At 37.5% G+C, this 18,077-nt stretch overlaps 2 protein-coding genes and 1 long non-coding RNA gene across 3 annotated transcripts; 1 reads left to right on the top strand and 2 right to left on the bottom strand.

Moving 5' to 3' along the window:
* Window positions 1–1,510: 1,510 nt before the first annotated feature.
* LOC111586968 (uncharacterized) lies at window positions 1,511–2,507 on the bottom strand. The gene is made up of 2 exons (XR_002748030.3): window positions 2,185–2,507; window positions 1,511–2,120 (listed from the first exon to the last, which is right to left on the bottom strand). It is a non-coding gene; the product is annotated as an uncharacterized LOC111586968 (long non-coding RNA).
* Window positions 2,508–3,951: 1,444 nt separating this feature from the next.
* On the top strand, window positions 3,952–9,116 carry bnip1b (BCL2 interacting protein 1b). The gene is made up of 6 exons (XM_023296811.3): window positions 3,952–4,090; window positions 5,048–5,140; window positions 5,233–5,324; window positions 5,657–5,764; window positions 6,386–6,504; window positions 7,340–9,116. Exons 1-6 carry the CDS (start codon window positions 4,007–4,009, stop codon window positions 7,534–7,536), a joined length of 693 nt encoding a protein of 230 aa, XP_023152579.1. The 5' UTR covers window positions 3,952–4,006; the 3' UTR covers window positions 7,537–9,116.
* LOC111586967 (stanniocalcin-2-like) lies at window positions 9,012–12,782 on the bottom strand. The gene is made up of 2 exons (XM_023296810.3): window positions 12,550–12,782; window positions 9,012–9,950 (listed from the first exon to the last, which is right to left on the bottom strand). The coding sequence occupies exons 1-2, from the start codon at window positions 12,726–12,728 to the stop codon at window positions 9,641–9,643; spliced, it is 489 nt and encodes a 162-aa protein (XP_023152578.2). The 5' UTR covers window positions 12,729–12,782; the 3' UTR covers window positions 9,012–9,640.
* Window positions 12,783–18,077: the final 5,295 nt, after the last annotated feature.

The raw sequence follows: 18,077 nt of genomic DNA, 5'->3' as shown, positions 1-18,077 counted from the left end.
TAAAATTACAGTTGTAGATTTCTGTCATTTAGTCTGGACTAAACAAATAACAGCAGCATAAATCTCAAATGTTATTATAAGGAGTCTGAATTGAGGTTTCTCACTTGATAATGAGTAAAACATGAAATGTAGGTTGGTTTAAAGGAATATTCCACCTTAAATCTTTGAATGTTGACCTAAAAGGTTGGTTTCAGGAAGTATTCCACCTACAAGGTCCTCAAACATCCACCTTAAAGGAACATTCCACCAAAAATCCTTAGACATGAACCTAAAATGTTGGTTTAACCGAGTATTCCATCCAGAATCCTCAAAGAGACCTGAGGGACTGGTTAAAAGGAATATTCCACCTAAAACCTCAAATATAGACCTGAAAAGGTGGTTTAGAAAAAATCCTTCAGTGTAGACCAAAAAAGTTAGTATGGAGGAATATTCCACCTGAAATGTAGACCTGAGAAGTTGGTTTGGAAGAATATACCATCCTAAACATCCTTAAATGTAGACTAAAAGACGGTTTGGGAGAAAATTCCACCTTAAATCCTCCAATGTAGACCTAAAAGGTGAGTTTAATGGTATATTCCACCTAAAATTCACTACTGTAGACCTTGGAGATTGGTCTGATGGTATATTCCACCCAACATCCTTGAACATTAACTTTAAAAGTTCATTCAAAGGAATATTCCACCTAAAATCCTTCAATGTAGACCAAAAAAAATCTTGGTGTAAAGGAGTATTCCACCTTAAATGTAGACCTAAAGGATGGTTTGGAGTAATATTCTACTCTAAAATCTTCTAATGTAGATCTAAAAGGTTGATCTGATGGTATATTCTACCCAACATCCTGGAACATTTACCTAAAAGGTTGGTTTAATGGTATATTCCCAGAAGAACCCTTGAACATTGGGCTTACTGATATATTCCACCCAAGTTTGGGGTCACCTAGGCACTTTCATGTTTCCATGAAAAACGCATGCTTTTCATGTGCCAACATAACTGCACAAGGGTTTTCTAATCATCAATTAGTCTTTCAACACCATTAGCTAACACAACGTAGCATTAGAACACAAGAGTGATGGTTGCTGGAAATGGGAATCTAACGCCAGCCATCAGGGCACAAAATGTGATCTTTATTCGAGAACAGCATCAAACAGGGTCATTGTTACACGTCAGGGAACCATCTGCACAAAGTTTGAGGTTTATTAATAAAATGATCGGAACGTCATGTCTTTAATGGCAATGCGATTGTTTTATGAAAGAAAACTGCCTCCGAGTCAGTTCTGTGGCTTCTCCTGTCAATCAAGTAACCTGGAGTTGCTTTTTCTTTCAATTTAAAGAAGTCCTTTGTAACCTCAGAAACAAATATTGTCAAAGGCCAAGCTCCAAGTCAGGATTTTTCTGATTTAGTGTCACAAATGATAGATTTTTAATTAAATCCCAAATATTTTAAAGGGGTTTAGTGTTACAGCAGGTTCGAAAAAGGTTCAGGAGCAGGAAATGAGACCTCAGTCAGATAGACATTTTAGCAATGCTTTATTTACAACAAGATGATAAATACAAGAACCTGAAATAGAACTCCAACTCAGGAACTAAACTAAACCAAGAAAACCAGAAACCATCTAGTGGTACGGAGGATAACTACACAAGGATGAGAACTTAAACTATGTTAACCCACGTATAGTATAACCAAGGCAGGAGAACAACTGAAAATACAAAAACCCTAACCAGCCTAGACTCTAACTAATCCTGAACAGAAATCCCCAGACTAAAAATTATTTTATGCAGAATATAAAATAAATAATATTAAGTACAGAACGCAGATTGTAAACTTCAACGTACCAAATGTTATACCAGGGCTTGGAAACTTGACAAGTAGGAATTCAGTCCTTGGCCTGGCTTCTCTCAGCTCTCTCCCTTTTCAGGAACTCAACACGTGGAAGGTTGTAGGCGTCCAAGAGTTCATAGAAGGTAGGCATTTCTCCCAGAGTGTTCCGTCCAGATGAAGCCTGTGTTTCCCAGGACGAAGCTGGCGAGAGGTGGAATCCTCCGTCAGAACAGAATCCAAGGCAGAGGGGAGGACCAGCAGGCTAGAAGATCCCAGAACCAGCAGGTAGGAGTCAACTTCACTAAACACAGAAAACAGGATTAATAAAAGTCCAAAAGGCTGGTGGCAAAGACAGTTCTACTCACCGTACTGACTGGAGAATAGACAACGGTCCAGCTTTGAATGACAGGTGCGGTCTGCTTTTATGGAGACACCCAAGGACTAGTTACTCAGCTCCCACCTGCAGCTCATCTGCTAATTATCATGCAACACACCTGCTGCCAGCTTCACCACCAACACACCTAGGAGAGAGAGAGAGAGAGAGAGAGAGAGAGAGAGAGAGAGAGAGAGAGAGAGAGAGAGAGAGAGAGAGAGAGAGAGAGAGAGAGAGAGAGAGAGAGAGAGAGAGAGAGAGAGAGAGAGAGAGAGAGAGAGAGAGAGAGAGAGAGAGAGAGAGAGAGAGAGAGAGAGAAGAGAGAGAGAGCACTACCACAGCCCACGGCCTTAAGCTGTGGCTGTGACATTTAGTAGAAGAAATGTTTTCCTTATTTGTTAAAATCCCTTGAAAAATACACTACCGTTCAAAGGTTTGGGGTCACCCAGGCAATTTCACGTTTTCCATGAAAACTCACACTTTTATTCATGTACTAACATAATTGCACAAGGGTTTTCTAATCATCAGTGAGCCTTTCAACACCATCAGCTAACACAATGTAGCATTAGAACACAGGAGTGATGGTTGCTGGAAATGTTCCTCTGTATCCCTATGGAGATATTCCATTAAAAATCAGCCATTTCCAGCTAGAATAGTCATTTACCACATTAACTATGTTTAGACTGGATTTCTGATTAATTTAATGTTATCTTCATAGAAAAAATGCTTTTCTTTCAAAAATAAGGACATTTATAAGTAAATTTTGAACAGTAGTGTATTTCAATTCTAGTTGAACAAATAAACACAGGGAGAAGAATAGGTCTGCTATGAAAATAAGCTTAGAAATTTTTCCACTTGAACCTTGTGGTGTAAAATTTTCTGTACAAAACATATAAGTGTTGTGCTTTATAGCTGTTTATGATTTCAACTTGGACTTTAACACACAGTGCAAGTAAAATAACCTGTGTTCATTCTCATGGAAACCACAATAACACTACAGAAATGAAAATACAACAAAATACTCTGCACTGATTGTGATGCACAAGGAGAAAAAACTACACCTGGTTGAAAACGACTGTAGCTCTGGTTTGCCTTCAACCAGCTCTTGACCTTTCTTGTGAAAGATTTTACATCTGTAAGTGATTTGATTTTGATGGATAATGTGTTCCAGAGTTGCTAGAGCCTGATGGAGAAAGCCCATCACCTAAATTAAGATCTATGATGTGGTATTTTACAGAACCCCTGTGGGTAAACAGATTTGAAAACTCATTTGAGAAAACAAATGTGAATGATGCTTTCAGAGTGAAGGAGATTATATCTTTTCAGGATGTGACAGTGATGCCACCGGACAGGCTTTTTGTCTGTGAGTTTCGGGGCCTGATTGGATAAGGATGCTCTGATGATCTGATTGCTGCTGATGATGCTTGAGGCTGATATGAAAAAATATCACAGTGCAAACTAACTGAGCTGGCGCTGTGTATATATAGGACCTGATTAATAAAATTAGACAAATGAAAAGTAGATCTGTGCTCTTTTTAAAATCTTCACATGATCATTAAATTTGAATTGTGGATCTAAACAATTGATTTTCTTGTATTGTTTTATTGTTTCATTCCATATTCTGGATTTGAAACATTCAAGTGAAACTAAAAAAGCAGTAAAGCTTGCTTTTCTAAAATATTTAGTACATTCTGGCTATGAACCGCTTTCTGACACTTGCGCCTTTTGTTGTTGTTTTTTTACAAACGCGTTTGAGAAGTGTCGAGCAGGGCGCGTTGTTTTTTGGACCTCCAGCTTGCCGTACAAAAACAATAATGGCGTCTTCTGCGGATGTTCACGTCCGAATTTGCGGACAAGAAATTATAAAATATGATCTTGAAATTAAAGCTCTCGTTCAGGTAAGGACTGCAGACTTTCGGGTTTTTTACTGATTTATTTTTCGCTCTTGCCGAACTGTCGATGTTGTTCCGGCTTTAGATAAACAGCAGATCTGAAAGTTGTGCTAAAGTGAAGCTAACATTAGCCGCAAAACAGACAGGTTTATCATACTCAGACTGATTTTGTTAATTTAATATACTATCAATCAACACATGTTTTAATAGCCGACTTGTCATTTAAAATATGTATTTTTATGCCTAAATGTTGTGTCTCCAGCTGCTAAGGTGTGAATGTTTGCAGCTTCCAGACAAAACAAGTCATTTGATTTAATCAGCTTTGGCTTTCAGAAGTTAGGATGAGATTTTGTTCCCCATTTTATTGGCCAAGAAATCTAATATTGTTATTTGAAAATATTTCCTCCACATTCTTTGTTTACTGCAGTGATATATTATTCAGGCCAAGTAGTATAAGAAATATCAGTATATCAAATTAAATAAATGACTGTTTATTGTTTGTTTTCCTTTTTTTGTTTTGTTTTTACAATAAATTTTACACTGAATCATCGTCAGTGCTCACCTTTACCTCTCTGCATTTATCACCTGACAACACAAAACGTATAATAAAAATTTTTGTCTTGATATGTCATTTAACTAATAATTTAATGAGCCCATAGTCGATGTTTACTTTCCTAGTGTGTACAGCGTATGCACAAAATAATGGTGACTCAATGTTTTTGATCGTCTAGTGTGAACTTTGAATTTTTTAGTGTTAATGCAACATATTTTTAAATGTAAAGATAAAAAAAAAGATGCTGTGATTATTTAACCATTATGATAAAAGTCTAAAAGAAAAATGTTGGTCTGCTGTGTAGACTTTGTTAACAAACCAACATGTGGTCTAATAATTATTTCCAAAGCTGTATAGTCAGAATTATGTACAGTATTACATATAACTCTGTGTTTGTGTGTTGTCTGTAGGACATCAGGGATTGTCCTGGACCTCAGTCTGCTCTCTTGGAGCTCAACTCTCAGGTCAAACAGAAGTTCAACAAGCTGAGGCTCAGAATACAGGTATATAATAATTATCGGAATAATACCTCAGTCACACATTTACATACATCGGGCACATTTCTTGACTAAAACTGAAACTGTGTCCTTGTCAGGATCTGGAGCAGATGGCTAAAGAACAAGACAGAGAGTCGGACAAACTGGCCATCCAGGCGGAGACTGAGAGCCAGCGACGGCAAATGCTGAGGTGTCTGAACACATGCATGTGAAAAATAAACTGTGTGACAGAAATCATTCTGTTTCTCTTATTATTTATCCCAACAAAATTTCTTTGAGTTATAATTTGGTGCTGAATGTTGCGTAGTAATTATGATGGCAGTAACATCAAAATCTACACAGATCAAATGTTCTAGTTATCCTGAAAAACAAAATATGCAGTGCGTTCATATCTGTAGCTAATAAACCTTTAAGAGGCAGGAAAAAATCAAGTGTGTACTGTTTTGAGCCTATGATTGACCTAAATCAGAAACTGCACTTCTCCTAAGTTTGTTTCTATGTTGCCTTTTCTGTGGATTCCAGTAACCAGACGGCGTGGAGGAAAGCTAATCTTGCTTGTAAACTCGCCATAGACAACATGGAGAAGGACGAGCTGCTGCATGGCGGAGAAAACCAGAGCACCAGGCAGAGGTTAGTAGTGTTCATCTGAGGCTCTACTCTGGTGCTGAAATGAGTTAAAGAGCTTCAGATCAAGTTTGGAGCTATAGTTCTGAGGTTTGGGGGCTTTGGGAGATAATTAACGCTGTTATAGGAGTTGGTTAGCTGTGGCAGAGCCTTTTTAAAAAAATATAATTTCTTTACACTTTAGGAAATAGTCTCCCTAAAAATTATGCTGAATTAGTTATTAACACTTTTATTCTGCAGCAATACCACGAATGTACAGACAATTATTTTTTAGTGGTGGGACGCGATTAAAACAATGTATCTAATTAATTAGAGGCTTGGTAATTAATTAATCATAATTAATCACATTTTTGTCAAATAGTAATATGTGACACAATATGCAAAGTTTTCAAATAAATTTTGGTTGATGACTGAATCAATGAATAGACATATACATGAACTTTAACTCTATATTACCACTTCTAACATATTTAATACATGAGTTTCTGAGACTACTATCTCATCAAAATGACGAATAGTTAAATAAATAGGACAAAACTAGTTTCTATTTCTAAAATCAACATTTTGCTGTTTTACTTAACTGGAAACTGTGCATCACCTGCTTTGCTTTGTGTGTATTTTTCTCAGGAAGGCGACTAAAGAAAGTCTAGTAGAAACCAACAGCAACATCACAGAGAGTCTGATGTCTATCAGCAGGATGATGGCTGAACAGGTGAAGCAGAGTGAGGACACCATCGGCACGCTGGGTAAAAAAACAAACTCTACTTCGTTTGTATATTTATGTGCATTCGTCATGGTTATAGTTTGTATACTTTACCTCTGAACCCGAAGCAGTTTATTTGTATTTTGAGAAGCAGAATAAAGTGATTTTGATAAAATACCACGATTTTACACTTCAAAGGCAAAGTTCAGAATCCAATTTCAGCCTCTGATCAATTGTGCAATTTTGGTGATTTCCTTTGTCTGTTTTTTTTTTTTTTTTAAATACAACATGCCTTTGTAACCTGCCAGTAGGTTTTAGGGTTCAGTTGGTTAAAAGTACAGTGGTCCCTCGAAAATGCGCGAAATAGCCACCATATTTATTTTATTATATATATATTTTAAGGCTTTACAAACCCTCCCCACACTCTTATAAACCTTTCCCACACTCTTATTAACACTTCCTGTGCTCCTAAACACTTTCTACACTCTTAAACTTACGTCATTTTAACAACATATAAAATTCTATACGGGTACTCACCAGTGAATATACTACAACTTAAATGATGAAGATCATGGTGAATTAGCTGTGCAGTACTGATGACAATAAGATTAATGTACTGCACGATTTAATATTATTTTAATATGTAATAGACTAGAAAATGCTTATTTTACAGCAAAAATAATTAAAATAATACCACAAAATCCCACAATATAGGGAAAAATCCACGATACCAAATACAGTTTAAAAATCCATGATACAGTGAGACCACGAAAAGTGAACTGTGATATGGTGAGGGACCACTATAAATCCAGTTATGCGTCACCTTCTCCTGTGAACACTTTCTAACCCATGTGCTTCCTCCTCCTCCTCCTCCCCAGCCACCTCCTCCAGGACGGTGCTGGAAACCAATGAGGAGTTTAAGAACATGACTGGAACAATCCACCTGGGGAGGAAGCTGATCCTCAAGTACAACCGGCGGGAGCTAACGGACAAGCTGCTCATCTTCCTGGCTCTGGCCCTCTTCCTCGCTACTGTCCTTTACATCCTCAAGAAACGCCTCTTTCCCTTCATTTAGCCGAGCAGCTAAACACGGCGGATCACTGTGTTTTCTCTCAGAGGCAAGAACTGACTTACAAGACGTTTTCACGGGGAGGAGGTACGGAGGAGAAGCAGGGTCCACATGGGGTGTTATAGAGAAGGAACTGGGGCACATAGAGGGGAAAACCTTTCACTGTGTATGTACAGTAATGCAATATGTGGGTTTGTAAAATCATTTGGGAAGGTTGTTTGTGATCAACTCAAACAGGGATCCTTCAGCTGAAGTGGACGGAGCACATTAACTAAACCTGGCATCAGAGGTTGTAGGTAAAAGGTTTAAAGCCTCAGCATGCTTCAAACAAACATTGTGTTGTTAGAAGCTGCTGTCAGCACCTCTTTGTGGAAGCTAAATGCTCAGAATCTGTTGCTTTCGAATGACAGTGTTGTCTTGATGGCAGCATTTGTAGTAATTAGGGTAAGAGTTCACACTGTCAGATAAAACATGAAAGAAGTAGGAATCGAGATCTTTGAGAGAAGCTCAGATTGTGCCGACTTCTGTTCTGCCCATCACCGTTGGATTGTTGGTTCAGGAAAAACGCTTTGAAGCATTCTGAGGCTTTAATACTTCAGAATTAACCAGCGTCAAGGACACCGTATGCAATAACTTCCATCATGTTTACTTCTTATCAGGTTAATATGCGTTTGTGCGCGAGTTGAAAAGAGAAAGTATGTTTGTCTGCTCTCGGTGACTTTTCCAAAGATGTTGTTGTTACAGTCATTGATGAGTTTACCTTGTGCCTTTCTTCAGTCCAGTCAGGCTGCATCTGCATGAATATGTTCTCATTTTAAAATGTGGAACTTCTGCTGTGCTTTATGTGGTATTTTAGGAAACCTAAAATGGAGACTTTTGGAAACGCTACTGATCTAGTTTTAGTCTGGACTGGCAGAAACAGAGACTTTAGGAAATGAAGATGCAAACACTCGATGTTTCTTCATGACTGGGTCTTACTGTCAGGCTTGGCAGACATCAGCTTTGACTGCCGGGTGTTAAATCAACACAGATTCAGGCTGCAGGCATGTCTGACTTTGTTGTTGATGTGAGCAGCTGTTGTACTGTTAACAAAGTCTGTGGACTTAGTTTTCACCACTGATGTTCTTTGTCTTATTGTTTACAACTAAACAACCAACACACTGCTCTGTAAATGTTCAGGGAATATGTGCTTTTAGGCATGTAAATATGCACGAAGTTCCTTTCTGTTACTTTAGAATGAGAACGTATTGGTGCAGATGTAGCCTCAGACATCCAGACTACTGAGTCAGATTGTGTGAATGCTGAACACAAAGTCTGTTTGATCAAAACTGAATGTTTCATGAATACTGAGGGATCCGTTGTTGTGCATCAGACGTGCCAGTAGATGTCAAAGTACCCAACATATCACCACGCGGGATGCAACACTGTGAATTTGTGAAGAACTCTTCAACTGGACAGAACTGACTTTAAGAACAAACATCTCCAGTGACGTCATTGTAGTTTAATTAATTTCAATTAAAACTGCTTACAACTGAGTTTTTAAGATTCATTTAAATAAAAATAAAAACTTACAAAACACCTTGAAACCCGGGGTCTGTATGAAATGTGATTGTTCCAGTGGAACATTAGAAAATACATATTTATAACACGACCAAAGAGTGCTTCCCTTCCTGCAGACTGTCCATGACGTAGCACCTGATAGTGTGTCAGCTTGACTGTGCACAATATAACAATCCTCATAAATACAAAAACAGACTTAAATAGGTAGAATTCTGACTTGGAGCCATCAGCTGCACTTGAGTTACAGACATATTCCCTGCAGTATTGACTGGCGTGTGACCGTTCCTGTTGCTGAAGGACGGAGCCACTCTGGTTGACTGTGATGTTGAGGTGAGGTAGATAATTGGTTTTCATCCTTGTACAAAGTTAAGAAAACTATCAACATTCACAACACAAATATCCAACAAAATGAATAAGTTATGCTGCACTGCTTTCATCAGCAACACCACACTGAATACTACCACTACTTTTACTCGTTCTACTGCTAGTATAATAGTAACAAATCTTTGTGTGTACCCTGTCTGCACTTCTGTGTGACTCATCTTCATGTCTAAGAAGAGGTGATGTTGGATTTCTCAGGCACACTGAGACCAGATTCAGTGGCGTTGTCGATCTGCCGGCTCCTGTCCTCTGGTTGGGCTTCTCCGGTCGGCTGCTGCTGCTGAGCGGTGGTCGGCCACGGCACGGTTGGCGGCGTGGCGGTGGTCTGCTGCAGAGACTGGCTGAGAGGACAGATGCTGCCGAAGCTGCCACACAGCGCCCCCCAGTGCTGCTCACACTGACCATGCAGCCGCCGTCCCACCCACGTCCTCACCTCGTCGCCACATTTCAGCAGGAAGTTCATGAGCTCCACGTACGGCCTGGAAGGAGGTGGACGCATCACACTGTTCACTGTCCATACAGTGTTAAGGTACATTCAGAAAAATGGCCTCCAAGAGTGAGTAAGTGACTTTAATTGAACAGCAGACACTGGGGCAGCTTTAGGATAGCAGCATCCTCTCAACTCAGCTGCTTTAACACGTCAATCATTAGTGTTTTCTACTGCAGATTTTTGTTACAGTCAGAAAAGCACAAGTGACTCTTCCATGTACAGATTGGCCACAATAGGAGATACTGGCGAGCCCATGGCACATCCATGTTTCTGCCTATAGAAGCTCCCTCTGTACTGGAAATAGGTGGTGTTCAGGCAGAGGTCCAAAAGTTGGCAAATCTGGTCTGGGTTGAGGTTTGTTCTGTCACTGAGGGTGTTGTCTTGTAAAAGCCGCTGTCTCACTGTTTCCACCACCGAGAGGCGTGAAAGAAGCCATCCATGTCAAAGTGGAGAAGCCATCTCTGAACAGGGGGGGTGGTCTGCAACATCATCTTTCGCCATTTTACAATCAGGTCCTTTCAAAACTCCCCAAAAGAACTACTCAGCAGAATGACTCAGGTGAGGTGGCTCATGCTAATGACCACCATTAGCATACGAGGGCTCGGTGAAACTCGCATTTCAACGACCCCCTTTGTCGCTCCCTGGCTCCCAACGACCATCGTTGAGGAGCCAGGTGGGCCTTGGCAATGGTTGTGGGAATATGAATAACACTGACCACACCTCACAGAGGTTATAAGCCGAGGCAACATCAACCACCACCAGAACTGAAGAAGCCTCTTGGATGAGAGGTCAAACGTCTTCAAGGAACCTTCTTAAAGTCCAGTTGGATTGATTTAAACAACTTTGGATACTTGACAATAAATCCTGTGATTAAAGAGCCCATATCATGCTCTGTTAGAGTTTTTTTTTGTCCTACGAGACCATGTTTATGTGCTTAAATTTTTCAAAGCACATTATTGAAGTCCTACTGTACATTCCTACAGCATCTCTTTTCATCCTCTGAAATACCTCCAGTCTCTTTAGACGCTTTTCCACTACCGCCTACTCAACTCGACTCGGTTTAGGTCGTTTTCCACCACAATTGAGTACCACCTCATTGTGGGTGGAGTCATCATAGCACGGCGGCCCGGAAGTCCCTCAACGTCATTTGTGTGCGACACAAACGCAACACAACAATGGAGGAGATCGAGGCGATGGTATAGCTGCTGCTCGGTCTGTGGCTTTTTGTCAGATTTAAAGTAAAAGAGTTCTGTGAAAAGCAATTGCACACTGTCGCTGTTCCCAGTTTTTTCTTTTTTTTTTTTTAAATGGCAGGTTTGGTTTTTGTGAAGTAGTCGCTCTCATCTGTCCAATCGGTGGCCTGCACTCTGTAGACGTCACATTATCGGCTCGACTCGGCTCACTTGGAACCCCGTGAGTAGCTACTAAAATAGTAGCTGGTACCAGGTACTAGTCCTAATGGAAAACCTCACAAACCAAGTAGAGTCGAGCCGAGTAGGTGCTAGTGGAAAAGTGCCATTCAAAGGCCCCCTTCCCAAAAACCCAGTCTGCTCTGATTGGTCAGCTGGCCTGACAAAATGCAACAGTACCGTAACTACAGATTCTGTGGTTGCAGCTGAATCGTCTTTTTTGCTTAAGAAGGTAACTGAGCAAAATGATTTGCAAATATCTAAGTGGCAGCAATGATAAGACCATACTAATCATATTCTCTTAGCACCAGGGTTGTCTTTTCCTACATTCTCATGAATTCTCCTTCTAGCGTTAGCCACATTAACGACACAGCATGCTAACACTAAGGACTTTCCTGTTGCTGTGAGGACATCGCTGTCAAAAATAAATGAAATCCACCAGGTCTTAAGTTCCTTAAAGGCCATGAATGCTGCTCATTCTTGGTTTGAGGGCGTGCACAGTGATGTAGATAACTGATAGAACAAGACTACAGCCTAGACTACAAACAAAGCAGTTGAGGAGAAGTGTTTTTTTTCTGGGAGAACAACCCCCTTTGGCGTGGACTTTGCAGACCTTTTACATGTGAAAAAAACACTAAATGAAGGGGAGAAAACAGATCATAATAAGGGCTCTTTAATGATAGGTCTGTTCTCCTCAAGTGTCCCATTAATTCATGAATGAGTCAAGAATACAAGAATCCTGAAACTGAAGTGGATAAAAAGGATTCATCCATTATTCTGATTCTTAGACTTCTTTTCTTTTATGTCTATATGTGAAGAAGGCCAATGGGATCACAAGGAGGAAAACACTTAACATGTCTCCTGGTGAGGTTTTGTTTTGTTTTTTTCTTTACAATAAATCCATTGATATGCCTTAATTTAAGAAAAATGAATTCTTTGCACATACAAACATTTCCAAAACCTTCAAAAAAGACCCTGCACACTATCTAATTTACTAGAATACATTTCTGTGTGATGTTGCTCTTTAAAAATCTATATACAACTTGTAAAACCTGTAACATTTCACATTTAGTTTGTTTATTCCTGCTCTACTACAGGTCAGTACTGCATCTCAGATTGTTTTCCTTCACATTGTGCTAAAGCTTGCTACTCATTTGTTAATGTGTGTGTCTCTCTCACCCTGGAGGAAACATCAGGTGGAACTGGACCAGGTTCCCCATGGTGTCCATGTGGTCCTGCAGCGCCAGGCAGAGCTGGTGTTTGGAGTAACACTCCCTCTGGAGCGAGAACACCATCTCTTTCACCGCCGAGCATCTCCGGCTCACGCAGCTGAATCGCTGCCTCAGGCCCAGCGACATGCACCTCAACGCATCCTTTACGAAGGACTTACCCTGAGAGGAAAAGGAGGAGAGTCAGTGGGAGGATCTGAGCTGCCTGTACATTTTATTATTTAAAAAATGTTATTGTGTTTCATCTTTTTGGTTTTATTTATTTATTCTCATATTATTATGACTATTTAATTGCTTGTATTATTAATATTCAACTTTTTTCTTACTACAGTTGATCTATCAGCTTGTCAGTCATCAATTAAGCACTTAGTATTGCTCTAATGCGATATTCAGATAAAAGTTGATCCACTGAATATTGTGCCATCGTAATTAGGGATGTCCGATAATATCAGCGGATCGATATTGGCATAAAAATGTAATATTGGCCAATATCGTTATCGGGTGTTTTTTTGCCTATCATGAAAACCGATAAAATAATGCCTGGATTTCGCCTGCATTTACAGTTTAGTATGTCGTCCAAAATGTTGAAAAAAAGGTCACAGTTTAGTATGTCGTCCAAAATGTGGTAAAAAATGTCATAGTTTAGTATGTCGTCCAAAATGTTGGAAAAAAGGTCATAGTTTAGCATGTCATCCAAATTGTATAAAAAAAAATGTCAAAAGTTTAGTATGTTGTCCAAAATGTCACCAAAACGTCATAGTTTAGTATGTAGTCCAAAATATGGGAAAAACATCATACTTTAGTATGTCGTCCAAAATGTTGAAAAAACGTCATAGTTTAGTATGTCGTCTAAAATGTGGAAAAAACGTCATAATTCAGTATTTCGTCCAAAATATTGGAAAAACGTCATGTATGTTGTCCAAAATATGACAAAAACATCATAAATTAGTATGTCGCCCAAAATGTGGAAAAAAACTTCATAGTTTAGTATGTTGTCCAAAATGGCACTAAAATGTCATAGTTTAGTATGTCGTCCAAAATGTCACTAAAATGTCATAGTTTAGTATGTCGTCAAAAATGTGGGAAAAAAGGTCTTAGTTTAGTATGTCGTCCAAAATATGACAAAAACGTCATAGGTTAGTATGTCGTCCAAAATATGACAAAAACGTCAAAGGTTAGTATGTCGTCCAAAATGTCGCTAAAACGTCAGAGTTTAGTACGTTGTCCAACAAGTGAAAGACGCCCAGGTAGCCCATCTGGTTGAGAGGGTGATTCATAATAACTCCAGAAAGGTTTTTTCTTTGAAAAAAAAAAAATCATCATGAATTTTGGCGCAAAAAAACGCCTTACGATACTATGTCGAAAAAAAATGAGATTTTTCAAACATGTTGTAAAAATATGCCATATGATGAAATAATGTAAAGGAGGCCGTGAAAAACACTCCAGAAAGGTTTTCTTTGAAAAAAAATTCATCATGAATTTTGGCGCAAAAAAACTCCTTACTATACTATGTCGAAAAAAAATGTGATTTTTCAAACATGTTGTAAAAAAGTGCCATATGATGAAATAATGTAAAGGAGGCCGTGAAAAACACTCCAGAAAGGTTTTCTTTGAAAAAAAATTCATCATGAATTTTGGCGCAAAAAAACTCCTTACTATACTATGTCGAAAAAATATGTGATTTTTCAAACATGTTGTAAAAAAGTGCCATATGATGAAATAATGTAAAGGAAGCCGTAAAAAAACACTCCAGAAAGGTTTTCTTTGAAAAAAAAATCATCATGAATTTTGGCGCAAAAAAAAGGCCTTACTATACTATGTCAAAAAAAAAATGTGATTTTTAAAACATGTTGTAAAAACGAGCCATATGATGAAATAATGTAAAGGAGGCTGTGAAAAACACTCCAGAAAGGTTTTCTTTGAAAAAAAAAATCATCATGAATTTTGGCGCAAAAAAACGCCTTACTATACTATGTCGAAAAAAAATGCGATTTTTCAAATATGTTGTAAAAATATGCCATATGATGAAATAATGTAAAGGAGGCCGTGAAAAACACTCCAGAAAGGTTTTCTTTGAAAAGAAAATCATCATGAATTTTGGCGCAAAAAAAACGCCTTACTATACTATGTCGAAAAAAAATGCGATTTTTCATACATGTTGTAAAAGGGTGCCATTTGATGAAATAATGTAAATGAGGCCATGAAAAACACTCCAGAAAGGTGTTCTTTGAAAAAAAAATCATCATGAATTTTGGCGCAAAAAAACGCCTTACTATAGTATGTCGAAAAAAAATGCGATTTTTCATACATGTTGTAAAAACGTGCCATATGATGAAATAATGTAAAGGAGGCCATGAAAAACACTCCAGAAAGGTGTTCTTTGAAAAAAAAAAATCATCATGAATTTTGGCGCAAAAAAAACGCCTTACTATAGTATGTCGAAAAAAAATGCTATTTTTCAAACATGTTGTAAAAACGTGCCATATGATGAAATAATGTAAAGGAGGCCGTGAAAAACACTCCAGAAAGGGTTTCTTTGAAAAAAAAACCATGACTTTTGGCGCAAAAAAAATGCCTAATTATACTATGTCGAAAAAAATTGCAATTTTTCAATCATGCTGTAAAAATGTGCCAAATGATGAAATAATGTAAAGGAGGCCATGAAAAACACTCCAGAAAGGGTTTCTTTGAAAAAAAAATCATCATGAATTTTGGCACAAAAAAAACGGCTTACTATACTATGTCGAAAAAAAATTTGATTTTTCAAACATGTTGTAAAAACGTGCCATATGATGAAATAATGTAAAGGAGGCCATTAAAAACACTCCAGAAAGGTGTTCTTTGAAAAAAAAAAATCATCATGAATTTTGGCGCAAAAAAATGCCTTATTATACTATGTCGAAAAAAAATGCGATTTTTCAAACATGTTGTAAAAACGTGCCATATGATGAAATAATGTAAAGGAGGCCGTGAAAAACACTCCAGAAAGGGTTTCTTTGAAAAAAAAACATGACTTTTGGCGCAAAAAAAATGCCTAACTATACTATGTCGAAAAAAATTGCAATTTTTCAATCATGCTGTAAAAATGTGCCAAATGATGAAATAATGTAAAGGAGGCCATGAAAAACACTCCAGAAAGGGTTTCTTTGAAAAAAAAATCATCATGAATTTTGGCACAAAAAAAACGGCTTACTATACTATGTCGAAAAAAAATTTGATTTTTCAAACATGTTGTAAAAACGTGCCATATGATGAAATAATGTAAAGGAGGCCGTTAAAAACACTCCAGAAAGGTTTTCTTTGAAAAAAAAAAATCATCATGAATTTTGGCACAAAAAAACGCCTTACTATACTATGTCGAAAAAAATTGCAATTTTTCAAACATGTTGTAAAAACATCCCATATGATGAAATAATGTAAAGGAGGACATTAAAAACACTCCAGAAAGGTGTTCTTTGAAAAAAAAATCATCATGAATTTTGGCGCAAAAAAATGCCTTACTATACTATGTCGAAAAAAATTGCGATTTTTAAATCATGCTGTAAAAACGTGCCATATGATGAAATGATGTAAAGGAGGCCATGAAAAACACTCCAGAAAGGTTTTCTTTGAAAAAAAAAATCATCATGAATTTTGGCGTAAAAAAACGCCTTACTATACTATGTCGAAAAAAAATGTGATTTTTCAAACATGTTGTAAAAACGTGCCATATGATGAAATAATGTAAAGGAGGCTGTGAAAAACACTCCAGAAAGGGTTTCTCTGAAAAAAAATCATGACTTTTGGCGCAAGAAAAACGCCCTACCATACTATGTCGAAAAAATTTGCAATTTTTCAATCATGTTGTAAAAGCGTGCCATATGATGAAATAATGTAAAGGAGGCCGTGAAAAACACTCCAGAAAGGTTTTCTTTGAAAAAAAAATCATCATGAATTTTGGCGCAAAAAAACGCCTTACTATAGTATGTCGAAAAAATTTGCAATTTTTCAAACATGTTGTAAAAACGTGCCATATAATGAAATCACGTAAAGGAGGCGGTGAAAAACAACTCGAGAAAGGCTTTCTTAGAAAAAAAAATCATCATGAATTTTGGCACAAAAAAAAGCCTTACTATACTATGTCGAAAAAAATTGCAATTTTTCAATCATGCTGTAAAAACATCCCATATGATGAAATAATGTAAAGGAGGCCGTGAAAAACACTCCAGAAAGGTGCTCTTTGAAAAAAAAAATCATCATGAATTTTGGCGCAAAAAAACGCCTTACTATAGTATGTCGAAAAAAAATGCGATTTTTCAAACATGTTGTAAAAACGTGCCATATGATGAAATAATGTAAAGGAGGCCGTGAAAAACACTCCAGAAAGGGTTTCTTTGAAAAAAAAAACATGACTTTTGGCGCAAAAAAACGCCTTGCTATACTGTCGAAAAAAAATGCGATTTTTCAACATGTTGTAAAAATGTGCCATATGATGAAATAATGTAAAGGAGGCCGTGAAAAACACTCCAGAAAGGTTTTCTTTGAAAAGACAATCATCATGAATTTTGGCGCAAAAAAACGCCTTACTATAGTATGTCGAAAAAAAAGCTATTTTTCAAACATGTTGTAAAAACGTGCCATATGATGAAATAATGTAAAGGAGGCCGTGAAAAACACTCCAGAAAGGGTTTCTTTGGAAAAAAAAAAACATGACTTTTGGCGCAAAAAAAATGCCTTACTATACTATGTCGAAAAAATTTGCAATTTTTCAATCATGTTGTAAAAGCGTGCCATATAATGAAATCACATAAAGGAGGCGGTGAAAAACACTCTAGAAAGGTGTTCTTTGAAAAAAAAAAAATCATGAATTTTGGCGCAAAAAAACGCCTTACTATAGTATGTCGAAAAAAAATGCGATTTTTCAAACATGTTGTAAAAACATGCCATATGATGAAATAATGTAAAGGAGGCCGTGAAAAACACTCCAGAAAGGGTTTCTTTGAAAAAAACATGACTTTTGGCGCAAAAAAAATGCCTTACTATACTATGTCGAAAAAATTAGCAATTTTTCAATCATGTTGTAAAAGCGTGCCATATAATGAAATCACGTAAAGGAGGCCGTGAAAAACACTCCAGAAAGGTGTTCTTTGAAAAGAAAAATCATCATGAATTTTGGCGCAAAAAAAAAATGCGATTTTTCAAACATGTTGTAAAAACGTGCCATATGATGAAATAATGTAAAGGAGGCCATGAAAAACACTCCAGAAAGTGTTTCTTTGAAAAAAAAAAAAATCATGAATTTTGGCACAAAAAAAACGCCTTACTATACTATGTCGAAAAAAAATGCGATTTTTCAAACATGTTGTAAAAACGTGCCATATGATGAAATAATGTAAAGGAGGCCATGAAAAACACTCCAGAAAGGTGTTCTTTGAAAAAAAAAATCATCATGAATTTTGGCGCAAAAAAACGCCTTACTATAGTATGTCGAAAAAAATG

The sequence above is a fragment of the Amphiprion ocellaris genome, unplaced genomic scaffold, assembly GCF_022539595.1.
Source record: "Amphiprion ocellaris isolate individual 3 ecotype Okinawa unplaced genomic scaffold, ASM2253959v1 Aocel_unscaffolded278, whole genome shotgun sequence".
Taxonomy (NCBI): Eukaryota; Metazoa; Chordata; class Actinopteri; family Pomacentridae; genus Amphiprion; species Amphiprion ocellaris.
Note: the sequence above shows the minus strand (reverse complement) of the source record. Positions and strands in the feature narration are given on the sequence as shown.